Genomic DNA, 27,430 nt, shown 5'->3' with positions numbered 1-27,430 from the left:
TTTTGTTGGTCCTAAGGGACAATGGGAGTCTTCGGGGAGGCTGACCTTTGCGGACGGACACGCAAGGGTGCCGCACGACTTAGGCAAAACCAGCTAAGTCCGTGTCATATGGTATCAGAGCGGGACAAGCACTCATAGAAACACTTAGCATGCAAACGTGGGGGACCTAGCGGGGCTGCGTTGAGGGCAGTCAGCACACGCGCGACCGTTTGGGGGAAAACGGGCATGGAGATGTAGGGAAAAGAGTCGCTCAGAGGAGCGGGCATCTGACATTGGCATTCAGAGGAATGGCCAACCCTTCGCGCAAGAGGCACCACGAGAACAGGCAAGCTTGGAAGAATTTGGAGCGCACAAAGGTTGGGATGGCTGAGTTTGAGCTACGGCTCAACGTTGACAACTATACTTGATGGTGCTCTAGGCAAGCGAGGCGCTTGGCAAGAATGAGACCATCCAAGGTGAATGAGTTGCTCAACGACCAAAAGAGTTATGCAAAGCTCACAGAGGTGAGGGGAATTGCTAACTCGAAGAATTTGGTACTCATGCATGGGCTTGTATGCGGACGATGGAATGTTCGTGGCCATCCCAAGGCGGCCGAGACTCGGCGCCACGGAGCATTGAAACTTTCTCTTCGGCATGCGAAGGATACGTCCGGAGGAGGCTGAAGTGTGCAACGAGTTCAGCATGTTGCTAGGCCTTGAGGGGTGCAGCGGTGGCTGTATTGACGTGGAGGCGCAATCTAGCAAGTGCGTTTGCAAGAGGCAGAACAATGCACAGTTTGTTCAGCAGATCGGAGTAGTCCAAGGGGATGGGGGTCTCCGAAACGAAGAGAGATGTTGCTCCAACGGGGTAGTTATCCAGGAGGGATAAGTCTCGGCACTCCAGAGGGAGAATCATGTGAGACGGACTTCACATGTTGAGGAGGAGTACCTCACAAACAACAACTCCACGAAGCTCGATGGACTGAGCAAGCGGCGAGGAGTCGTCGCATGATCTCGCTCGAGAGAATGCATTGGTGGATGCATTGCGAGATCAAGTGGGGGAGCGACCTGAAGCAACTTAAATGAAGGCACACTTGGAGTCGATGTGGAGATCGGACTCAAGGGAGGGCTGACCCGTGGAATGGTGGGCGCGAGGGCCACCATCGACTCAATGCAGAAACGAGGAGCGGAGCAACTTGGGTGTAACTTGGCGAAGTACCCAAGCCGCATGAAGGGAGCCAGCAGAGAAGTTGGAACATGGAGCAGAGGCACAATGCTTTTCTTAGACAGAGGTCAAGGACATGAGCTCTTGCAGAGGCAAGAGCAGGATCATGTTGTTCCATGGGTCCTTCATTCTGACGGAGTGGACTCATCTTGCATGGTGCCAAAGACGAAGGGAGCTTCGGGGCACATGCACCTTATCTCGGAGGAGCATTTGATGAAGGAACTAAGACGACTCAATTTGCGGAGGCGAAGTTGGGTTCAGAAGGCCTTAGCACGGGGGAAGAGGACGTAGAGGCGGGTACTCTTGAAGAATATGCCACAGTGTTGTCATTCAAGTTGCCATGAAGGAAGTGGTGCGCAGCGGAGATTGTGCTGGTAGGGGCAGAGGCCCAGGATCCAGACAATGGTGCACAAATTACAGTGAAGTCGGTGGACTTCGGGAGCTACTAGGCGACGGACTGTCCTAGAGCGGTGCTTCATCTAGGTGTGACCCAAGAGTGGGTGGATGAAGGTCGATTGCCAAAGGAGCGAACAAAATCAAAGGTGGAGGAGACCCTGCGATGTATTGGCAGAGGCCACACATGGAGGGTTCACAATTCGAGTTTATTCCACAAGGATCAGAATGCAATGGAGATGTCACCAGGAGGCGACATGGTGCAGCGGATCGTGGTGGAACAGTTCGTGGCAATGCGATACACACGATTGAGTCCCGCGAGGGACTAGATCATATGGAGGTATGATCGGGAGCTACTGGGAGCTCCACTTCGGTGAACAACACGACGGCAAGAAGGGCTATGGATTCAAGGAGTGAAGGCCATGGTACCGCAGAGGCGGGTCTTCCGGGCGTGCACTGAATTTTGCATCGGATGAAAACCTTGGTCATCAGCATATGGGGGCTGGGTTCCACCAAGGGAAAAGTTCGAATGCAAGTACCAGTGAGTTCCATGGGAGGGACTTGATCATGCAGAGGTATGATCGAAGCAGCTGGAGAGTTGGACTGCTCCAGAGCTCATATTCGCTTAAGGGAGCCCGACAAGTCAGAGGACAAGGTCGAGTAAGCGAACGTTGCTACCAAGGAAGCTATGGAGAACAGAATTGGTGCAAACCCTACAACGCGATGGCGGAGGCCATGCATGGGAGTTGCAGTCTGTCTTTCCATCGACCAGAAGGAGCTGCTTGGAGAACACAGAGGTGTTGAAGCAGGGGGTCGAAAGGGGCGAGGAAGCGACGACGAGTCCAGAGGGACTTAGCTACCCAAAATCAAGCATCAGTTAGAATGGAGGTGGACTCAGAGGAGTGCCACAGAGACATGTCTACTGATCGTGAAGAAAAGGGATGCAGATGCGAGGCGACGGATAGTAGGGCCATGGGCATTGCAGCGCCATGGTACCGCAGAGGCGGGACTTCCGTGCAAGTCATTGATCCCTTGCTCTCACGGAGGGAGAGCGTTTGGTCGTGAAAGGGGCCGAGGAGCATGCAGAGGCAATCTCCAAGTACCGGGACAAGGCTGAAGGGTAGAGGCCGAGGAACTTCGTAAGACCAGTGTCAGTGTGCTTCTCATCAAGACAGCCGTAAGTGAAGGACTTCGGGTCATGCAAGAGTGCACGACCAAGGAATGAAGCTGGCAGTACGCGGTGCTGTACCTTTGCTACTCAGTGGAGTAGGCGGCAGGGTTGATGGAGAAGACGGTACAATCCCAGAGGCGACCTCATCTATCAGAGAATTACTCCAAGTTGGGGTGGAAACTTCCAGCATTCCAGAAGTTCAATGGCTTTGAGAAGGTGAATCACAGTAACTAACTCAATGCAAGGAGTGCAAACACTTCAAGTGCTTCAGAAGTGTGAGCAAAGAGCAGGCGAAGACTAGTAACCAGCTCGATGCGTGAAGTACAACCTCGAGGAGGCGGGCGAAGTCAAGTAACCTTTGCCTTCTCAACTCTTAAGAGGATGGGCGAAACCGAGTACCCCAATTCTCTTATCTATCCAGCAGAGGAGCTCTGCACAAGTTCAAAGACCCTTCGAAGATAATGGAAGACAATAGTTGTCAAATCCTCACCAACGGTGATCAGTGCTACTGAGAGTAGATTGTCCGCCTCATTTCCCAACGAAATGCCAATCGAAAGCGGAAGTGATGCGAACCTACTTGGATGTGACAACTAACTGAAAGAAGAGTCAATGAGCAGATTTTGTGGAGGAAGGACCCAAAACTTCAGAAGTTTGCGAGGCGATGCTCGTTAAAGCTCCAACAAGCATCCACCCAGTTTAGGCAGCATGTGGAAATTTTGAGAGACTGGCGCAGTAAGGATGGTCTTTTCCTTCATTTGGTGGATCCGCAGGAATCAACGAGGATCAACACAACTCAGCCAACCCCACACCAGAGTCAGAGTCATTGGTGAGTTGAAGCAGCATGGCGGATCAAAGGTTCGACTACTCAAAAACAGTAGCGGAGAGCAGCTGGGAGCCAGGAGGCGCATTGCAGCTGGAGCAGAAGATTGAAGACTCAGCAAAGGCGAAGAGTTGCAGTGTTCACAAAGGCTTCGACGAGGACGTCGAAGGGATAAGTGGGGGAGAATGTCACGGACAAACTTCTCAACAAGACGTTGGATGTAATGCTTATGTGTGTCCGTGTCTTTTGACATGTTCATGCCCTGTACAGAATGTAAAGGGGCGGCCGAAGGCTTATAAGTCCCATTTTAGTTGGGTTGGTGGCCTCTTTAGGCTTGTAAATAAAGGTTGTGTCATGTGGACACGTGAGAGAGCTTTTCGGTCTGTAATGGACCATTTTACCCTTTGTTGTGCCACTGTTCAGAGCTTGTAAAGTCTGTTTGTAATTTGCATTGTCTATGAAGTGTTTTTCGGACATGTTTGCTTGTGGATCCCGATTGAGGCGTTCTCTCTTACCTGTTCTCTCTTTTGTTGGTCCTAAGGGACAATGGGAGTCTTCGGGGAGGCTGACCTTTGCGGATGGACACGCAAGGGTGCCGCACGACTTAGGCAAAACCAGTTAAGTCCGTGTCAGCCCGGTACGGGTGGTGAGATGGTTTAGGGATCAATTTTGACATTTTGCAACCAGAATGTACCTGATTAAACAGGTTTGATAAGGATTTGCCACATGGATCTGCTGGACCCATAAGCAACCAAACACACAATGGAAACCTCAGAAATAGCATTTTCAAGAACAGAATCACCTAGATACTACCATCACCTTGAACTTTGGTACTAACAGTTGTCATTATTTCACCCTTCATTCTTCTCAGCCTCATTATACTTAAATATATCAACATCTGGAGCAATTAAAAGCAATCTAATGATTTAAGTGTCAAATGCATAATCATGGTTTTTAATTTCGATATGTACCACCCGGTACGGATGGTGAGATGGTTTAGGGATCAATTTTGACATTTTGCAACCAGAATGTACCTGATAAAACAGGTTTGATAAGGATTTGCCACATGGATCTGCTGGACCCATAAGCAACCAGACACACAACGGAAACCTCAGAAATAGCTTTTTCTTAAAAGAACAGAATCACCTAGATACTACCATCACCTTGAACTTTGGTACTAACAGTTGTCATTATTTCACCCTTCATTCTTCTCAGCCTCATTATACTTAAATAAATCAACATCTAGAGTAGTTAAAAGCAATCTAATGATTTGAGAGTCAAATGCATAACCATGGTTTTTAATTTCGATGTGTACCGTCCGATACGGGTGGCATGTACTAGTCCGAGAGCCTCTCAGCACGTGGACCACCTGCCACCGGGCAGTTCCAAATTTTTGGCCCCGTAACGGGCAATACGGGGCTGTATCAAGCGGTAACAGTTGAAATTTCGACCATTACCGACTTGTACTGGGCGGTACTGATCGGTTTCGACCATTATCGACTTGTACCAAGCGGTAACGGTCGGAATCGACCGTTACCGACCTTTTAGCTATTTTAGCTAAAATAGTTGAAAACACATGTTTTCAGCTATTTCAGGTGTACCACTCGATATGCCCTGGCATACCGTCGGTACGGATTGAAATTGCGAACTTTGTGCATAACTAAGATGACCTAGCTAGCAGCCAGATATGGAGACAGACACGAACATGGAACATGGCTACAACAAGAAATGGACATGGTGATGCAGCTAACGTTAGAGAATTAGGGCATGACATAGCATGAACAAGGAAATTAATAATTATATAGTTACCTATTTTCCTAATAGACTCAGCGATCACTAGGTGTTCAAGCGCACACCTAGGAGCCCAAGAGAGGCAAGGCTCGAGCACCTGCCTATTGGGCTAGGCAGGTGACTTGACTCAGGCACGACCCAGGCGCTCGCCTGGCCTAGGCCTGAGTCGAACCAAAATACTCATATAGTTCAAGCGAACCACGTATTTATTGCAGAAACCCACCCACGAGAGCCCTAACGCAGAAGTCCTTTCCCCACTATGTTTCTCACGGTGATAGAGTTCCTCCCATCAACAAATAACGAGCAGCAACGACGATGTCTTCCTCCAGCAACAGCAACACCGGCAGGTCTTCCTCCAGCAGCAATGGCGGTGGCTTCTTCCCCTCCCTCTTAAGGATATCTCTCTTTCTCCTCCCTCCTCCCTCCTACCTCTACCTCGTTCGTTGGAACCCTCCTAGGTTCACCACAACCCTCCATATTCACTACATCACTCCACAACCCTCGTATGGTGTCACCGCAACCCCTCGTCCCCCTCTTCCTTAATCGCTCTTCTCTCTTCCCTCTTTAGCCCTCCTATGTTCACCACAGCCCCCCGCCACAATGTCATGAACTTAGCTGGTTTTGCCTAAATCGTGCGGCAACCCTTACGTGTCCATCCGCGAATGGTCAACCATCCTGAAACGTCATATGGTCCCTTAAGGACCTACAAAAGAGAAAACGAGTTAGAGGAAGCGTTTAACTCGGGATCTCACAAGCAATCACAAGCAAGGTGATCCGTCATGGCCAAAAGTCCCCACAAGTGCCCACATGACATTGCTGTGAACAAGACAGCAAACCAGCCTTAGATACTATCCTAAAGGCCCATCAAGCCATGTGCCACCCGGGTAGCTGTTGGGTACTGTTCTAGTTAACACTCCGCACCACTCTACGGAGCTAGAAAGTCCCCAAATTGACTACTTGGATGGCCTATTTTTGGGCAGTTTTGCCTCCACATGATGGCTGCACACAACCTACGTTTATAAGCCTGAAATGGCCACAAAAGCCAACCAAGTCTTCCACTAAGTTTCTTCGAATGGTCTTTAAACATGTGCAAAACTCCTTTACTAGATAAATAAAAGAACTGGGGTACTCGATTTCACCTATTCTCTTAGGAGTTGAGAAGGAAAATGTGTTACTCAACTTCGCTCGCCTCCCCGAGGGTTGTACTCTATGCATCAAGCTGGTTGCTAGCCTTCGTTTGTTCTTTGCTCATACTTCTGAAGCACCCAAAGTGTTTGCATAATTTGCATTGAGTTAGCCACTATGATTCGCCTTCTTATTGCCATCGAACTTCTAGAATACAAGAAGTTTTGTCTGTAAAGAGCAAAATTTCGTCCTGACTTGGAGCAAGTCTTCAATAGTTTTGGTCGCCTCTAGGATTGTACTGTCTTCTTCATCATTTCTGTCGCTCACTCCTCTAAGTAGAAAAGGTACAACATCACGTACTGTCTACTTCGTTCCTTGGTCGAACACTCCTGCATCGACCCGAAGTCCCCCACTTTCGACTATTTTGATAAGAAGTTCGTTGATTCTGGTCTTACGAAGTTCCCTGAGCCTCTACCCTTCAACCTTGTCTTGGTACTTGGAGTTTGCCTCTGCATTCTCAACCTTCTCGACCCCTTTCACGATCAAGCACTCTTCCTCCATGAGAGTAAGGGATCGATGACTCCACGAAAGTCCCACATCTACAGTACCATGGTGTTGTCATACCAATGGCTCTACTATCCGTCGTATCGCATCTACATCCCTTTCTCCACGATCGGTAGATAGAACTCTGCAACACTGTGGCACTCCTCCGAGTCCACCTCTATTCTAATTAACACTTGGTTTTAGGTAGCTAAGTCCCTCTAGACTTGTCATCGCTTCCTCCCCCTTTCGACTACCTGTTTTAACACCTCTATGTTCTCCGAGTAATTCCCCTTGGTTGATGGCAAGACAGACTGCAACTCTCATGCATAGTCTCCGTTATCATGTTGTAGGGCTCGCACCGATTTTGTTCTCCTTTGCGTCCTTGGTAGCAACGTTCGCTTACTCAGTCTTGTCCTCTGACTTGTCGGGCTCCCTTAAGTGAAAATGAACTCTGGAGCAGTCCAACTCTCCAACCGCACCAATCATACATTTATATGATGAGGTTCCCTCTCGATGATACATAGCCATGTTGATAACCAAAGCCTTTATCCAACAAAATTCGATGCACACACGGAAGACCCACCTCTACGGTACCATGGCATTCACTCCTTGAATTCATAGCCCTTTTTCCCATCATGTTGTTCACTGAAGTGGAGCTCCTAGTAGCTCTCAATCATATCTTCGTATAATTAAGTTCCTCGCAGCACTTCTCCTGTGTGTGTTACATTGCCTAGAACTGTTCTACCACGATCCGCTGCATCATGTCACCTCTTGATGGCATCTTCATTGCATTCTAATCTTTGTGGAATAAACTCAAACTATAATCTCTCCATGTGTGGCATCTACCAACACATCGCAAGACCTTCACCACCTTCGATTATGTTCGCTCCTTTGGCAATCGGCCTTCATCCACCCATTCTCGGGTCATACCTAGACGAAGCGTAGCTCCAAGACAATTCGTCGCCTAACAGCTCTCAAAATCCACTGACCTTAATGAAATTAAGGTACCATTGTCTGGATCTTAGGCCCCTGCCCCCAACATAATCTCCGTTGTGCATAGCTTCCTTTACAACAACTCAAAAGTACCTGCCTCTGCATCCTCTTGTCCCGTGCCAAGGCCTTTGACCCCAACTTCACCCCTGCAAGTTAAGTTGCCTTAGTTCTTCTGTCAAATGTTTCACCAAGATAAGGTGCATGTGCCTCGAAGCTCTATTCGACTTTGACACTATGTACGTTGTGTCCGCTCTAGAATAAGGGACCTATGGAACGACATGATTTCGCTCTTGCCTCTGCAAGAGTTCGTATCCTTGACCTCTATCCAAGGAAAGCTTTGTGCCTCTACTCCATGTTTTGTCTTCTATGTTGACTCTCTTCATGTGGCTTGGGCACTTCATTAAGTACCACCCAAGTTGCTTCGCCCTCGGTTTGCGTTGGGTTGATGATAGCCCTCACGCCTATCATTCCACGAGTCAACCCTCCGTCGAGTCCAATCTTCACATCGACTCTAAGTTTGCCTTTGTTTAGTGTTGCCTTGGGTCGCTTCCCCACTTGATCTCGTAATGCATCCACCAACACATTACCTCGTGTGAGATCATGCAATGACTCCTCGTCGCTCGCTTGGTCCATTGAGCTTTGTGGAGCTATTGTCTCGAGGTAACCCTTCTTAACATGTACGGTTTGTAGCACATGATTCTCCCTTTAGAGAACCGAGACTTATCCCTCCTCGATATCTGTTCAGTTGGAGCAACTTTCATCCTCACATCTTCCCTCTGGAAGTTTCGGAGACCACCATCCCCCTGGACTACTCCGTCTTGCTGAACAAACTGTGCATTGTTCCACCCCCACGAACGCATGTTAGAACCCTTGCAGATTCTAAACTTGGGGTTGATCTCTTTAGGGGATCGGCCTCCTTGGAACTCTATAGAGGTTCCTCCCTCCAAGTTGCTGCTCAAAGGCTACAAAAAAAATTCATCTATTGCTTATGAAAAGAGGAGGAATACATGGCTATTTATAGAGCTTCTAAACCCTAACTTCTAATAGGACTCCTACTCAAGACTCCTACTTCTAACCAACTCCTAATAGGATTTCTACTCAAGACTCTTATTCCTTTACAACTTCTAATTTTTCTCTAAGAAACAACCTCCTAACCCTAGCCGGCCTCTTCACCTCTTTAATAGGGGTCGGCTCAGGTAGGTTTTACATGAATGTCTCTCTCAATTAGGACTCTCCTAGCTAGAGTCCTAACAGACCCGCCCTCTTCAAATCAGCCTTGTCCTCGAGGCTGACGATTCATGAATTCTGGGAATTTGATCTTCAAGTCGTCATAGTTCTCCCAAGTGGCATCTTCTGTTGGTAAGTCCACCCACTATATTAGCACTTCAGTAGTGGGTCGTCGTCGTCGAGTCATGATCCGTCGATCAATAATGGCACTTGCCTAGGTCTGGGTTCTCCTTGGGTAGTCATATTTGGTGGGTGGCTTTGGGCTGTCTCCAAGCACCTATTTACAACTTTCGTCTGGCCGTTGGTTTGTGGGTGATATGTCGTACTCCTTTTTAATTTAGTACCTTGAATATGGAATAACTTTGTCCAAAATTTGCTCGTGAAGATACAAGTAGAATTTGTCACAAGCACAATGCGTCCCTTATAGTGTAATTCTTTTGAGTCCCAATTGTAATGAGCTACGGAGCTTGGTGCTTCCTCCAATTTTTTTATGATCTTATTGGTCTTCGAATCTTCCTACCATTCCCTCTTATTATCCTCAGGGAAGTTGCTAGTCGAAAGTGCAATGGCCGAAAATTCAACTTGCTTGGGTAGCCGTGAAAGCGCATCTGCAACAACATTCTTTTTCCCTTTTTTATAAGTTATTTCATAATCATATCCAAGAAGCTTTGTTACCTATTTTTGCTGCTCGGGGGAAGATATCTTCTGCTCCAAGAAATATTTTAGGCTTTTATGGTCGATCTTGATTTGAAAGTGTCGCCCGATCAAGTACGATCTCCATTTGGCCACCGCATGCACAATCGCGAGCATCTCCTTATCGTAAATAGTCATCTTAAGATGGGAAGGAGATAATGTCTTATTGATATAAGCGAGGGGGCGGCCATCTTGCATTAGTACAGCACCAATTCCGACTCCGGAGGCATCGGCTTCAATAACAAAAGTCTTATCGAAGTCGGGTAGCGCTAGTACGGGCGTTGTCATCATTGCGGCCTTAAGTTCGTCGAAGGCGGTGGTGGCTTTGTCCGACTATTAGAAAACATCTTTTTTCAGCAAGGTAGTAAGGGGTGCACTGATCTTTCCATAGTTTTTCACGAACTTGCGGTAGTAGCCTATTAAACTGAGAAAGCCACGTAGCAATTTTATGTTCCTTGGGGTCGGCCAGTTCTGCATTGTTTCAATTTTGGAGGGGTCCATTGCCACACCTTCCTCTGATATGATATGCCCAAGATATTCCATCTTCTGTTGAAGAAAGCAAAATTTTGTAGTGGTCATTTTGTGTTCAAAAGGTGATTTTCGGTATGTCTTCTTCGCACACTCATATTTGATGATACCCGGATCAAAAGTCCAGCTTTGTGAAGATTTGTGCTCCCTTTCATCTAGCAATTCATCTACTATTGGAATAGGGTATTTATCCTTGACGGTTATGCCGTTGAGAGCTCGGTAATCAACGCACAATCGTCATGTTTCGTCCATATCTGAAAATTCAGCAAGCAAAGAAAGTAGGTTTAGATCTTTAAATTCTATTAGCTCTCCCTTAGTTTACTGCTCAAGTTATACCAAAAAGTCGTTGCATGCTTTATGCAAAACCTTATTCATTTGTTGTGTGCAAATCGTCGTTACGTCGCCCCCACATTTCTCGTTCAGTATCACTTGTTTCCCCTTACTATAAAATTTCATAATTAGTTTCATAAAATTCCAAGAAACATCACCTAATGTCGTCAACCATTCAATTCTAAGTATGGCCTCATGATCATCAAGAGGGAGGAAGAAATATGCAATTATCTCTTGGTTCTGCAACAACAGTTTCACCTGCGGGCACCTATGATCACACTTCAAAATCCATCCGTCGGCGACCTTAACGTCAAACCTACTGCAATTCTCGATAGGTAAGGCCATCCGAATAGAAACCTTACTGTTTAGGAAGTTATTAGTGCTGCCCATGTCGATGAGAATAGTGATTGGTTGTTGTTTGAAAAGGCCTCCAACTTTCATCGTTTGCAGGTTTGAGTAGCCGGCTAGTGTATGTACCGTAACTTCGGTCGGTTGTGGCTCTTCTTCTGCATCTTCTTCTTCATGTTTAAGGCTCTCTTCTGGATGTTCAATGACCGCTTCTTCTACTGGTTCAATCATAAGAAGTCTCCCTTTACTACAGCGATGCTCACGGCTCCACGGCTCATCGCAATGCCAATATAACCCCTTCGCATATCGCTCTCGAAGCTCTTCTCTTGTCAACCTCTTTGGTGCAGGGACTCGGTCGACAGTAGGGGGGCTGAGGGCTTCAGTATTGCTGGTCGAGGAGCGACCCTAGTCCTCTGAGCTTCATGGTTCAATCGCTCCTCTTGATGTCGTGCAAAAGAGATGGCGGCCATAAGCTTGTACGGTTGTCGCGCTTTAACTTCTCCCCGAATCTCCGACTTCAAGCCCTCAATGAAGGTCCCCAATAGCTGTTTTTGAGACCAATCACGAGTTTGATTAAATAACCTTTCAAACCCGGTTTGGTACTCCTGAATGGTGGAGATTTGTCGGATCTTTGCTAGTTGTCCGTCAATGTTCTCGTAATCGGTTGGTCCGAAGCGGATCAGCAGTCCTTCTTTGAATTGTCGCCATGAGAGGATTCCATGAGTGTGTTCAAACCAGTCAAACCATTGTATGGTATCCCCTTCAAGATGTATAGCCGCAATTTTCACCATAGATGCGTCCACGGTGTTGTGGTACCGAAAATATCGCTTCGCGTGCGAGATCCAACCAATCGGATCTCCTTCTTCCCATCTAGGGAAGTCCACCCTCATGCGTGGATAGTTGGGGTCGGTCATAGAGCCTCCCCTCCCTTGGAAGTCATCTCTTCGGGCTTGGTGCGATTGGGCAAAGCTCTCTCCTTGATGTGATTTCTTCAGGCTTAGTGGTCGGCCCAATCTGAGTTCGATAAAGAGCGTCCGAATCTTATCCTCCATTCGCACCTTGAAGGCTTCGAATTTAACATTGATTGCCTCCTCAGATGCCATAGTATATTCCTCCAAATATATAATGTTAAAATCTCTCTTTTGTTGTCGGGTTAAAGACATGTATAGGTTGAGAGAAGTGATGGTCGAAAGGGTTGGTGGATCGGTGGATGTAGGCTGCGGTTTAGGCTTGTTTTATGCCTGTTTTGGGTGCAGTTTGAGGGTGTGGTTTGGTGGAGTTTTAGGACTGTGGATGAAAGTTTTAGATTTGTGGTAGATGGCAACAAAGGTTTGATAGAAATCAATGGAAGTTGCTGCAGGTATGTGCTGTCTTGGAAGAGCAGAATTGTCGTCGAAGAAACAGCGGTTTCTCGATGAAATTTCTACCAAAAACTTGAGAAATTTGAGGAGGGAATTGACAGCAAAATCTTAGTTTATATGACAGCAAGGATGTCCAATTTAATCAAGAAAATTTCGGTAGTATAACAACAAGGAAATTGGTGCAAGTTGCGATAGCAAAATTCTCGTGAAAAAATTTCAGCAGTTTGCGACGAAAATTTGCAGCAACACAAAATCGTTTTTAGAGATGAATTCCTCAATAGATCAATCTTAAATGGAAACCAAGATGATCTATAAAGTGTATAAGAAATTTCATTCAAAAAAGATTGCAAATAGATGGGTTAAGGCAACAATATGCGGTTGAAATTTTCTGCATCACAGATTTTCAAGTGTAGCAGATTGGACATAAAAGATCAATGGTTTATATTAAGAATTTTTCAACGAAACCAAAGGGAAATCCACTGTTAGGAAGTGTTAAAGCTATCATAAAAATTTCATAGGGATTTAGACAGAAAAAACATAGTAGCAAGATCAAATAAACTGTGCTATGCGGCTGGAATTTTATAGTGCAGATTTTCAAGTATAGCAGATTAGACGTAAAAGATTAATGGTTTATATTGAGAATTTTTTGATAAAACCAAAGGGAAATCTACTGTTAGGAAATGTCAAAGCTGTCATAAAAATTTGGTAGAAGTTTGGATAGAAAAAACGTAGTAGCAAGATCAAATAATCTGTGCTATGCGGTTGGAATTTTACAATGCAGATTTTCAAGTATAGCAGTTTAGACGTAAAAGATCAATGGTTTATATTGAGAATTTTTTGACAAAACCAAAGGGAAATCTGCTGTTATGAAGTGTCAAAGCTGTCATACAAATTTCGTAGAGATTTGGATAGAAAAAACGCAGTAGCAAAATCAAACAGACTGTGCTATGCGGCTGGAATTCTGCAATGTATCTTTCGTCGTAAAGATGAAAATTTTGCGACGAAAAGTTTATGCAGCAATATTGGAACAATTATTTTTTTTTGGATTTTCGAATAAGGATAACTAAATTGCAGCAGTAGTAAGGTAGGAATCCAAAACCTGTTACAATTCACGGGGAGATCAAAGGATGATCTGCAGTGGTGGAGATGACGACGGAATTTGGCGACGATCTTTTAAGCAATTGTGGGAATTGCTTTGGGTGGTTGTGGAGGGCTGATGGATGGCTGTGGAAGGGCAGCGAGACGCCAAGAACGCTGCTCTGATACCAGGTGTTAAAACCCTTGCAAATTCTAAACTTGGGGTTGATCTCTTTAGGGGATCGGCCTCATTGGAACTCTGTAGGGGTTCCTCCCTCCAAGTTGCTGCTCAAAGGCTGCAGAAAAGATTCATCTATTGCTTATGAAAAGAGGAGGAATACATGGCTATTTATAGGGCTTCTAAACCCTAACTCCTAATAGGACTCCTACTCAATACTCCTACTTCTAACCAACTCCTAATAGGACTCCTACTCAAGACTCATATTTCTTTACAACTCCTAATTCTTCTCTAAGAAAACAACCTCCTAACCCTAGCCGGCCTCTTCACCTCTTTAATAGGGGTCGGCTTAGATAGGTTTTACATTAATATCCCTCTCAATTAGGACTCTCCTAGCTAGAGTCCTAACAACGCACTTACTAAATTGCAACTCTTCGCCAATATAATCCCCCTTGCGCCCCTCAAAACTCAACAACATGCTGAACTTGTTGCACACTTCAGCTTCCTACGAACGTATCCTTCCCTTATCGAAGAAAAAGTTTTAATGCTCCATGGCACCGCGTTTCGATCACCTTGGGATAGCCACAAACAGTTCATCATCCACATACAAGCCCTTGCATGAGTATCGAATCCTTCGAGTTAATAATTCCTCTCACCACTATGAGCTTTGCATTCGGTCGCCGAGCAACCCATCCCTCCTTGCACAGTCTCATCCTTTACCAAGCGCCCCACTTACCCTGAGCACCATCAAGTTTGGTTGCCAACGTTGAGCAGTCATTCGAACTCAGCCATCCCAACCTTTGTGTATTACACATTCTTCCCAACTCGCTTATCCTCATGGTGCCTCTCGCGTAAAGAGTCGGTCATTACTTTGAATGTCAATTACGGATGCCCACTCTTCTGAGTGACTCCTTTCCCTATTTCTCAACGCTTGTTTCCCTCAAACGATCGTTGGTGTTGGCTGTCATTCGAACTCAGCCATCCCAACCTTTGTGTATTACACATTCTTCCCAACTCGCTTATCCTCATGGTGCCTCTCGCGTAAAGAGTCGGTCATTACTTTGAATGTCAATTACGGATGCCCACTCTTCTGAGTGACTCCTTTCCCTATTTCTCAACGCTTGTTTCCCTCAAACGATCGTTGGTGTTGGCTGCCCCCAATGCAGCCTTGCTAAGTCTCCCACGATTGCATATCAAGTGTTTCTAAGTGTGCTTGTCCCGCATGGATATCATTTGTCACAGACTTAGCTAGTTTTGCGTATGTCGTGCGACACGCTTGTATGTCCATCTGCAAAGGGTTAGCCTCCTCAAAACCTTTTATGGTCCCTTAAGAACCTGCAAAAGAGAAGACGAGTTAGAGGAAGCGTTTAACTCAGGATCCCATAAGCAGTCATTTCAACAAACACTTAATAGGCAATACAAATTACAAACATAGACTTTACAAGCTCTGAACGATCGTACAGCAAAGGGTCTAAGATGGTCTGTTACAACCAAAAGTCCCCACAAGTGCTCACATGGCATTGCTACTGAACAAGACAACGAATCAGCCCAAAACACTATCTTAAAGGCCCATCCAACCATATACCACCCGGGTAGCTCCTGAGTGTTGTACTACCTGACACTCAACACCACTCTGCGGAGTTAAAGAAACACCAAAATGGCTGCGTGGATGGCTTGTTTCCGAGCAGTTTTGCCTCTGCACGACAACTGCACACAACCTGCGTTTACAAGATTAAACCAATCGCAAAAGCCAACCAAAATGGGGTTGCCAAACCTACCGCAAGCCCTCTACGTGTTGTGCAAAGCATGAACAAAACTGAATCGAACACCCTGCTTCCAGTTTTGTTCGTGACAACAGTCCGCAGCCTTCTCTTCCCTCTTCCCTCTCCCCTCCGCCGCAACCCTAATATGGTGTCACCGCAACCGCCTGTCTCCTCCCCTCTTCTCCAATTGCTCCTCTCTCTTCCCTCTTCCCTCTTTAGCCCTCCTATGTTCCCTTTTCACCCCTTCCTGCAGCCCTCGCATGGTGTCACCGCAACCCCCCGTCTCCCCCCCTCTTCTCCAATCGTTCTTCTCTCTTCTCTCTTCACTCTTCCCCCTCTTCCCCGCTTCCCCGTTCACCGCTGCTCCCCTACCATCCTACGTTCCCTGCTCTTCCCTCTGTGTCAAATTTGCAGATTTTGGAATTGTTTCTTTGGATGTTTTTTTTGCTTGAGTTTTGGGGTAATCAGTTTGGAATTTGGTTTTACAAGAACCTACAGTGCATGCAATGAGTGTTTGTTACTTATTGTTGATTAGGTGGCAAGCTTTTAGAGGAAATAGCATTTGGTTTTACAAGAACAGCAGCTGCCTTCTTTGTTGTAGTGAATCAGTAAAATGTCGATTATTATAGAAGAGGTGGAAAAGAGGAAGAAGAGGAATATAAATCATCTACAGAGGAAGAAGAGGAAGATGGTAACAAGATTGAAAATGATGAACTGGATTTTAATGATCTTTGATGTTAATTTTGTTTTACTTTGTCATTTTTGCTATTGGATATAGACAATGTAGTTTGGTACTTTAAATGAATGCAAGTTTGATGTGTTATTTTAGTTTTAATTTATTTTTATTAATCATGATAGTAGAACTAGATCTGATTAAAAGAACTGTACCCGAACTGGTCTATCCATTGATTTAGGCTTAACATGCTTACTAAAGTTTATCTTGCAACCTGTTTAAGGCTCTTTAACCACGACACAGAACAACCTCAGCTTGAGATGTTTCAGGCAGTATGCCTGGAATAAGGATTCAAATATCAATTCCTATTGATACAAATATTTACTAATCCGACAATCAACAGGTAGATACAAATAGCTCAGCTGTTAGTAGAACTAGATCTGATTAAAAGAACTGTACCCGAACTGGTCTATCCATTGATTTAGGCTTAACATGCTTACTAAAGTTTATCTTGCAACTTGTTTAAGGCCCTTTAACCACGATACAGAACAACCTCAGCTTGAGATGTTTCAGGCAGTATGCCTGGAATAAGGATTCAAATATCAATTCCTATTGATACAAATATTTACTAATCCGACAATCAACAGGTAGATACAAATAGCTCAGTCCAGTTTGATATGGGTTGCAAGGTATACAGTTTCGAATGATATCGCCCGGTATGGGCGGTATACCGGTCCGATAGGAAACCGGTATATATATATATATATATATATACCGAATGGTATATCGTTCGGTATATAGTACCGTACCATACCGAGAGAAGGTCGAAACTCCGATACGGTACGATATTTCAATCCTTGATGGGTTGTACTTCCAGAACCCTTACCATGCCATGCATACCAGGCTATAAGTAGTCAGCACAGACAAGCTCATCAGGCAGTAAGCATGTTGCCCTGTTACCAGACCGATACCACCCTTTTTCATCACCATCCCAACTCTCTATCACTCCTCTTTTTCGCTCTAAACTATCACTCTATCAATTCTTCTCAAACTCACTTTCAAATCTCTATCTTCCTAATATCTGAGTTTGTTTTCTAGCAAAACAAGAATTAAACTTAAGAAAGCATCCACATTATCTCCAAACCAAGGTCAACCTCAAAATGCCCATATTCAGGTCATGATTTCATGATTAGATTGTTGCTTTACTTTTAAATGTATGCATTTCCCTCTCCTAATTTCTTGCTGTAATGATACTGGGTCTATGCAAATCTAGCTGGGTCTATGTAAATATATGCCATGTCCAATGAAGATTTGCATGAATTTGACCAAGATGTATCCAGCTGAGATCCATTCAAACCCGACTGAGATGATCTAGGCTATATCAACTGATCTAAGCTAGATTTGTACGAATTTGACCATGATTTATGCAAATGAAGGGCAAATCTGCTTATTGAAATAATATTGGTTATGCATAGAACTAACAGACCGTATTTCAACATCAAGCATAAATTTGATAATTGTGCATCTAAATCAATTTGTTAATATTTGCAAGAAAATAACACCAAAGTAGCAAAATATACATCCAGTGTGGCAGCATACCCATCTGGACTGAAACAATGCATGTATTGTGACTAAACTGATTGGGTTGAAGCAATAATCTGACTGAAGTAGCATTTAATAAGGTGGGCTTTCCAACATAGTCAAATGCACTAAGGTAACTCAAGAAACCAAGCAAGCTTTGACAGCCAAATTGTATGCTCAAAGACCCTAAAGTTGCAGCAGAAAGCCCAGAGAGAAGACTTCACTGGGCAAGGATTTGAGTTGTCCATCCATGATAAGGATCAGGACTGTTAATCAGGATCCCAACTTTGCCATTGATATTCATGTATCTCTAGATCAATTGGTTTGCTTAGTTATCTATTGCCCATGGGTTTGCCCAAGGGTTGTGGCACAGGGCATCAGTCTCAATCATCCAGTCAGCAAGTCAAGAAGAAAGATCCTCTATTGCAATCGGTTGATCCATTGGATGCCATAAATGAGCAATAAATTGATTCAAATAATGAGACATCTTCATCAAATTTATGTTCTTGTAAGGTTCGTGAAGATGATAATGAGGTGGATAGTTTTACATCTACCACTGGCGAACAGGGCTAGGAGACCTATGTCAACTATGCAAATACAAAGAAGTGCTTGTAAACCAAGGAACAATATCTCACTCATGCCACCTAAAAGGCTAAAATAACAATCATGATGTGTGCCAATCCACCCAATTTATATATAGCAAAAAAGACAAGAACAAAGGAAAAGCAATTGATATTTTAAGATGAGAGACTACTTATATTACGACAAATCAGATAAAAGATTCTTACAGCCACAATCTTTCTTACAGCACAAATCTCATGGCCAATATTATATAACAATAATTAATCATTTTCCTCAAAGCCTGTACTTCATATGGCTCACAATGCCATTATAATAATGGCACTTGCAGTCTTACAACTCAATGGCCAATATAGTCATATTTGCCATAGCCATACTTGCCCCAGCTGCCTACTCCCACAGTTATAATTAATGACAATAAGGCTACAACTATTATTGCTATTGCTTTATTAGTGGCACAAACAATATCGATATCAGATGTGATGGAAGCAGTTTCACGCATCGGTTCTTCAAAATTATAATCTTAATCGCAAATGAGTAATATTGAGGACCAGAAATTTTCCATTGAATCAAAGTGATCCTTTTGGTAATAGTAGGCCATTCATAAGGTAGAACATTTAAATGCCTATCATATCTTGAAAAAATTTTGTGCATGCTTCTTCATATATGGTTTGCAATAGATAGTACAGACATATTTTGATCTCTTATTAACTCAAACTCAAGAAAAAACAAAGTTTTTGTAGACAAATAATTGGACCAAAATTGGTCCAACCGGAACCGATCTATTCAACCAGTATCGATATACAGATGCATACTGATATCAATACCAAATTGAGATTTTAATCCTTGCTTGAGACACCTCAGGACTCTAAACCTTGTCTCCAAGATCAACCTTATCATTGTGAAAAATTTGCATCCATCCAACACTCCTATTTAGAAACCAATTAGGTGACTAAAGTAACAAGGTCATTGGTTTTGTTGCTAAAGAAAGTGTGAAAAGATCTAATGGACATACTTGCATGGTAGACACAAAATGCCCTTTAATGCATGGATTTGACATAATTCAACTATTCAAGGACATAGCTACCTTGAAAAGACTCAAGCATTTCACCACAGATAAATAAGCATTGTGCTAACAGTTACAAGTAGTTACTAAATGTTACAAATGCTAAGCCTACCTCCTCTCCCTTCTTAATGCGCTGTCCAGCATTAATCATCACTTCAAGCATGCGATCCTTGAAACGCCAATGCAGAAAACAGTTGGGCTGAAAGGAATGGTTCAACATATCTGCACAATAAATATGCTTAACATGCTCCTAGACATCCAATGAAATACTTCTATCAACAAAAGCTGAAAACTGTGGCCGAAATGAAATCAATAGATAAAAAGTAGAGTTCCAGAACTGGAGGTTTATTGAATGTTCAAGTGAAAAGGATGATATTTGTGAACAACGCAAGAGATTGTGATTTTAAGTTGTCAACCAAATCTAACTGAGCAGTTGTCCCTGTTGGATTTATTGGCAAATAAAATGGGACTGGACTGACAGTTTCTGACCTACTGACTGCAGTCTCCACATACTAATAATATGACTATGTAAATATCACGAGTATATTACATGATTGCAGAAACTCTGAACTACTGGTTTGGAGCTTTACACTTACCAGCATAAGGAACAAGCATGTTTGCATCTTGTACAAGAGCTCCAACCCTGATTTGCATGTTAACAGCACGTGACTGAACAATACTCAATGCCCAAAGAAATCTTTCAGCATCACAAGCAAGGCGTTTTATCTTTAAAGGGGCCGCTGAGTGCTAATTTATGTCAACCATGACTGACGTTAGGTGAAGCTAAGGTTCACAAAAAACTGAATAAAACCTTACCCAGTGTTTTTCCCAAAATTCTATAGCTCGTTTTTGTTGTTCTTCCATTTTAGAAGCCAGATCTGTGTCTTGCAGCTCCAAAAGGTCATCCTAAAAGCAATATGTTAAAAAGAAATTATTACAACCTGGAAAAAAAAGCTACTCAAGCAGATCAGGGTTAGAGCTTGTTTATGAGAATTTGATTGCACTAGAACTAAGAAAGAAACAAAGAAGACTAGAAAAGATGACTTCATCTAGATCTCAAAAGAACATTGTACAGGAAACTTGATGGACACACTGGAATTTCTTAAGTTTGAAGAACAATAAATAGATATAGATATAATTGGATCCTTAAAGTTCAATAATCGGAGTAAAACTTTAACTAATATAACAATCTTGAATTGCAATTCTACGACTGTCAGAGTCTGTTCTCTTATAGGGTGAAGCAAGGTTTTTAATTTCGATGTGTACCGCCCAGTATGGATGGTACATGTCGATCCGAAAGCCTCTCGGCACACGAACCACCTGCTACCGAACAGTACCAAAATTTTGACCCTGTATTAGGTGATATAGGGCCGTATCAAGCAGTAACGATTGAAACCGACCATTACCAACTTATATCAGGTTTCAAACGGTCAATTTACTCTTGGAGGCAACCTAAAGGATTTTTATACCCTTTCCTCTCCCCTCTTTCAATTCATTTTACTCTCACACTCTCTCAAACTCATTTTCAATCACAATCTCTCTCTTATTCTCATATTTTCACTCTCCTAAACTCAACAAAACAACGATTTGTGGATTAGATCAAATTTAGGAAGCTAATTTGGAGGTTAATTTGGGAGGCATGAGAGGAAAAACTTTTTAATCAAGAGGTATGTATTCTCTTTTTATATTTTTATTGATTTATGAGGTAATTAAGCCTATTCTATGTGATATATGACTTAATGTCTAATATGTTGTTTGACATGCTTTTGATGGTGGAATAGAATTAATTAGGGAGTAATTAAAGTCTTTAATGTTATGATTAGTGTGTTTAATATTTATTTATTTAAAATTAGAAACTTAATAGGTCAAATGTTTATATTTCATGCATATTAAGGATTGGATCATATGTTAATTCAATATCGACGGAAAGACGTTCCGAAACAGACTGAAATTGCGAACCTTACACAAGGCTACTCCTCAAAGCCCGAAAAAAGATATATGACACTATTCTTACCTAATTTACATTAGTTTTTTTTTAAACTATACTAAATGTATATTTATTTCTAATTTAAATACCCTATTTTTTTCTATTTTTCAAGTATTTTCGAAGGATTTTATGCTATTTTAGGTATACCGCTCAATACGCCCTGACGTACCATTGATACACCTCGGTACATACTGTACCGAGCGAGGCTTGTTATGCCAATATGGACCGAAATTGCGAACCTTGGGGTGAAGCAACAAAAACAACTTTCCAATGGAAGGGACAAATAAGAAACTTGAAATTAGTAACTTCGAAGCTTCAACACTTTCAACTTAAACTATTATACGATCCTTGATCATTCAAGATATATTAATGTGGGAAGTTGGCTGTTTGCTTTTACTTAGAAAAGAAGAACGTTCATCTTTGATCAACAAGTTCCCACAGTAATGATGGCATCATGGTATACAATATAAAGTATAAACCATAGGTTTTTTAGTTAACAAGGATGAACCTTCATATATTTTGAGAGCTTTACACTCATCTAAAAACTAATTATAATGGCTGCCTCATTAGTGGTTCTCTCTCTTAAAGATGTGAAGACAGCATTAGACGAGGAGACCCTCTTATCTCCACATATCTTCATACTAGATCAACAGATTTTATCCTCTTTATTTAACAAACATGTTAACCAAAAGGATATTATCCCATTCAATCTAAAAGGCATTATGATTTCACACTTAATGTTTGTTGACGACCTGCTTTTGGCCTTTTGTGCTAACAAGTCTTGCAACATTATCTTCAACGTCCTTAACCTTTATGAACAACTTACTAATTTAAAAGTCAATCTCTCCAAGTCAAACGTCTACTTTTCAAGACATTGTCCACCCTCCACCAGACATTCTATTTGTTGTACTCTAGGTATTAAGGAGGGGTCATGCCCTATAAAGTGCCTACTTATCGTAAGGTCGCCTCCCTCAAAATTTCCAAAACATCCTAGTGGATAAGGCTCTATCTAGAATTCAATGTTGGTATAAAGGGCTTATCTCCCAAGCCAGGAAGATGGTTCTAACAAATTTTGTTCTTAATTCTATGCCCACTCATCTCCTTCTTAATTGTTTTATTTATGATTCTATCCTGAATCATATGACCAAGCTTTCCAGTTATTTCTTTTGCAATTTAGATCTCGCCAAAAAGAAGAAGAAGCTCATAGTCGGGACACCATCTCAAGACCTAAGGATTGAGAGATCTTCTCACTACCAAAAAAATCTATATGTGTTGAACGAATTTTACCTCTTTTGAATAATTCCAATTCGCTTTGGGTTAGCATTCAAAATGCCAAATACAGTCACTTACATCCTTGGGATGATCCCTCCTATTTCTAGATCTAGAAGAAATATTTGAACTCTTATTGACTTAATTAAATAAGGATTTATGAAATTGATTGGTGATGGTACATCTACAGATATCTGGTCTGATCTATGGATTGGAATATTACCATAAATAGATGACCCGCTTTGATTAATGTGTTTGCACTGAATGACTTTCAGATGGTCTCTGATCTTATCCTCCGTAATCGTTGGGATGATTGTAAACTCTATTTCCTTTTTCATCCTTCACTAGTTGAAAGTATTAAGAAGATTCAAATCCCTAGAGTCCCCACTTATGACATACAATCCATTGGGTACTTCTGTGAGTAGTGCTTACCAAAGTTTGAAATTTGGCTTAGAAGTTAAGGTTGAAGTTTGGCCCGATTGAAAGGAAATTTGGCAGCTTGTTATAACTCCTAAAATTAAACTCTTTTGTGGAAACTTTGTTGGAATATACTCCCCACTTCTAATCTAATTTCTCATATCTTGCACAGCCAAGTTGAATGTTGTCCTGATTGTAATCTTTACATTGATTCTCCTAAACATATTTTCTTTTGAGTGTTCATTCTCTAATATTTTTGCTCTATTCTTCAAGAGAAAGCCAACCTTAATTTTAAGTATTTTGACAATTGGTACCTTGGGTCTTGGTTAGAAGAGGGTAAGGATACCGACAAAATCACTTCTAAATGGATCCTAAGTCTCATTTCTTACTATCTTTGGTGTCTTTGTTTAAATAAGAATAATGTCAAATTTCGTAATCATCAATCCAAACCTATTTCCTTAATCAACAAGGCACTTGCACTCATGAATTATTATTTTATATATATCCTACTTCTGAAGGAACTAATGTTGTTGCTCCTGTGTCATCTTCTATAACTATGGTTACTTTTGATTATGTTTTGGAATGTGATGGTTCTTTTTGTTCTTCTAATCTTACTGCAGGCTTGGGATATGTCTTCTTCAATGCTCAAGACAAACTTGTTGCTATCGGCTGCTCCCTACCAAGCTTCATATCTTGTTATGTCTGAAGCGCTAACTCTTCTTAAAGCGCTCAAACAAGCAGAATCCCATCAGTGGAGAAATATTTTTATTCGCATGAATGCCTTACATACTATCAATATCATCACTTCTACTGCTGCTGTTCACTGGCATATCAATACCATCATTGCAAATATTAAGTTCTTGATTGAAAAGCTTAATGTTGTTCATCATAGTCACAGGTCTAGGAGCTCTAATTGTAAATATCATGATCTAACTAATTTTGCTAGAACAACCAGATTCTCTTATTTTTGTATGACTGAGGAGAGAGGCTCTTCGCCTAATCCCCTTAGCATATATCTTCAATAAATGAAAGCTTCTAATTTTTCTCAAAAAAAAGTTTTATATAAATGTCATCAAGATATGTGATGGAAAGCCACAATCAAGCAATTTACTGGAGTTCATAAGTATATGTGAAATTTTGTGAAACCAAATTAACCACCAGCCTGCATTTTGTGTATGATCAAGTTGAAATATGCTGCAGCCAAAGGTTATGATTCAGCATCTAAAATAGGCCTTCAGTCATATCTGACTGGGCTGCCAGTAAGCCTCTTCATATGCACAAGCAAATCATTAGATCTAGTTCAGATGGCTGTCTAGATCCAAAATCAAAACTGATACAACAATGACAACAAAAATGTAATGTCCCAACTATTTGGGGTCGCATGGATCTTTTTGCACCATTGAAATCTGCACAATGTAATATTTCTAGTAAAATCAAGAGCATTCAAATCTCTTTTTATCGTTTCGAGTGAAGTCTTCTTGGGTCTTACTCTATCTCTCTTCCCACCACCAATAAGATAACGAATTCAAGTTAAGGGTGGATAGCTATACAGATCATGTTATATGGATCTACAAGATGACAGTAACAATGACAAGAACAACAAGCAGCCATTTTCTTTGTATTTGTATCTGGGAGCAAAGGGGATATTTTCATATATATCCATCTACAAGGGAGTGATAGTCAATTAGTCATACCCCTTGAAAAGTTGACTTTTACATGCATATCCAAAAAAATTATAGGATCATCAAAGGACCCCTAATCTTCTTCCTTCTCCCCTCTTCTGTGACCCTTCTCCTTCATCATAAGCCCTACACAGAATCCTCCTTCACCATCTTCAAACTACCAAAGGATCTAAGATAACCTTTTACTTACCCTCTCCCTTTCATTCATCTCATCCTTGTTCACACCCCCCCAAACCTCAACATCTCTCAAAACCCAAAGAAAAGAAAGGAGAACAAGAAAACAATCCCTACGTCAAAGTAAACCTAACTCTTATTCATCCATCTTCTCCTTTACCACCACCAATCCTCTACTTAGGCTATCACTGACAGTGCAAGGATATTTTTGAAATAGGACAGACCTAAGGGCATGACTCAAGAACATTTTTAAAATAGGACAGATCCAACTTAACTTGAATCCACCATAACCATTAACACTCTCGAATCTCTAGCCCACCTTAATCTCTGAATTTTTCCTTGATTTGATTGTGTACACCATTTCACACAAAAGGCACTTTGGAGAAACGTTATTTTTTCTCATTTAATCACTAAAAGAAGTTTTCTAGCAATCAAAATTTCAAATGACAGTAACTAAACTCAGAAGCATATTTATAATTTTTAAATTTGCAAGGATATGTATATAAAATCAAGATATTGAGGGATGTACACAAAGTAATTTAAGAAGAATAATCTAATGTACAGAATATATGATCCATTGATACCAGAATCCATCAGTTGCAGTGACACATACCTTATGTGCCAAAAGTAAGCTTGTACATTCTTCTGGACTTGGTAAAAAGTCACCATAGAGCTGCCAAAAGTTACCCTCCACATCAAATGAATATAGAAGAAGACAGGCCAATCTTAGATCCCAATCTGTCTGCAAATCAAGCACAGTAGAGTAAGAAAAAAATCTTATACTAATCTAACATTAATGTCAAAATCACCGACAGTAAACAAGAACATTGTGTTCATCATTAGTACATTTTTGGAGAATCAACAAAAATAAGGAATAGATACGATAAACTAAAATACTAAATATGTGGAGTTAAAGGAAAGCAGATTCTGAAAACAAAATGAAGAGAATCATTGTGAATTTTCCTTGCAGAAATTTTAATCTACAGGACTAGGTTAAAAATCTCACTTAAGTGATGAGAGATGAATCAACAATCCGAAAATTAGGTTTATTTAATTTTTGCTCACTTCTGACTGGTGTCAAAATTTAATTACAATGCAATAGATATAGCATGTAAAATTATAAGCCAGCATGACAAAAGACCTCCAAAAAAAATTGTCAGTCTTTCATATACCCCACAATCGCTATTATAGATAAATTATGATTCTTATTCAATTTTGTTCGTCGTCTAGAATATATGGAGAATTTTCTTTTTGGAGACCAACAAATGTTCACAATAAGAGAATAGCAGTGTTCATGTAAAAATCTCTGAAACTGACTTCAAATGTCTTACAAATCTGTTGTAACAAAAGAAAATAGTCTTGGTTAATTGCACTATTTAAAATAACTATTCCACTATTGTGATTAATCTCTATAGTTTAATAACAGAAAGTAGAGCCTATCTTTTTCTAGAGTTCATAATACATCTTTAGCCTCTCTATCAAATTTTTGAAATACTTATGCAATACTACTAATCAAGGATTGAAATATCGTACCGTACCGGAGTTTTGACATTCGCTCGGTAACTATATACCGAACAGTATACCGTTCGGTATATATATATATATATATATATACCGCTTGGTAGTAGGCGGTCCGTGTATCGGTCTGCTGACGGACCGGTACGTACCGCTCGGTATGGACGGTATTATTCGAAATTGTAATCCTTGCTTCTAATATATAAGTTTGGCTTCTAACATGACAGAAAGTAGAGCTTATCATCATTGTATATACTTCTTTTTTTGAAAGAATCATTGTATATACTTAATGCATAATGTTTTAAAATTTTAAATGTTAATGGTGCAAGGTACTATTTTACCAGTGATGAAAGACATCATTGTTTCGCAATAGCTATATATTTACTGGAGATATACAACACTAAATATATAGACAGAGTTAGAAGTCATTCTTTGGAGCGAACATACATGAACCTGTCAAGTCATTTCAGTTACCTCAGGTTTTGTGGAGTTGATAATATCAAATATTGGATGACCAACAGGTATTATGTTAGGGAAAAACATCCATGGAAGCTTCTGGCTTATAGTCAACATCAGCTCCAACGGTATTTCCATTATAACCTGGAAATAAATATAGAATCTAACATCATTAAAAGGAACAATTTGTTATTACCAAAAAATTCTAGGAAACATAAAGAAGGGAAAGCTAACAAATATGCTTAATATCAAGCACCATTTACAGCAACCAAGGGCACTGGAATTATGATTTCATCTACCAATTATTTTCTGTCAGAATAGGTTGCCTCCTTGAACAAAAATCTTAGTGATACTTTTATTTTCCTTTTGAAGGAAAAAGTGGAAATCCCACCTGTTTTAATTTACAAAATTGAAAAGGAAACAAGAACCTGGAAAAACTGGCTAGAAGAAATCTCCAAAATTTTACAGCACAAGAGAAGGAAAACGT

At 41.6% G+C, this 27,430-nt stretch overlaps 1 protein-coding gene across 5 annotated transcripts in view; it reads right to left on the bottom strand.

The window, feature by feature from the left end:
* The window catches only part of LOC135580820 (protein PLASTID TRANSCRIPTIONALLY ACTIVE 14-like), a 37,791-nt gene that overhangs the window by 6,581 nt on the left and 3,780 nt on the right, over nucleotides 1–27,430 (bottom strand). For 3 of the 5 annotated variants that reach the window (XM_065093536.1, XM_065093537.1, XM_065093538.1), the window contains exons 4-8: nucleotides 26,962–27,087; nucleotides 25,586–25,714; nucleotides 20,260–20,349; nucleotides 20,040–20,190; nucleotides 19,556–19,665 (exon numbers count right to left, since the gene is read on the bottom strand). In XM_065093536.1, coding sequence (XP_064949608.1) covers nucleotides 19,556–19,665; nucleotides 20,040–20,190; nucleotides 20,260–20,349; nucleotides 25,586–25,714; nucleotides 26,962–27,087 — 606 coding nt within the window. The remainder of the gene's footprint in view (nucleotides 1–19,555; nucleotides 19,666–20,039; nucleotides 20,191–20,259; nucleotides 20,350–25,585; nucleotides 25,715–26,961; nucleotides 27,088–27,430) is intronic. The other 2 variants (XM_009419412.3, XM_065093539.1) reach the window with 1 other exon arrangement.

This window comes from Musa acuminata, chromosome BXJ2-1, assembly GCF_036884655.1.
Source record: "Musa acuminata AAA Group cultivar baxijiao chromosome BXJ2-1, Cavendish_Baxijiao_AAA, whole genome shotgun sequence".
Taxonomy (NCBI): domain Eukaryota; kingdom Viridiplantae; phylum Streptophyta; class Magnoliopsida; order Zingiberales; family Musaceae; genus Musa; species Musa acuminata.
This window is presented reverse-complemented; position numbering and strand designations above follow the sequence as displayed.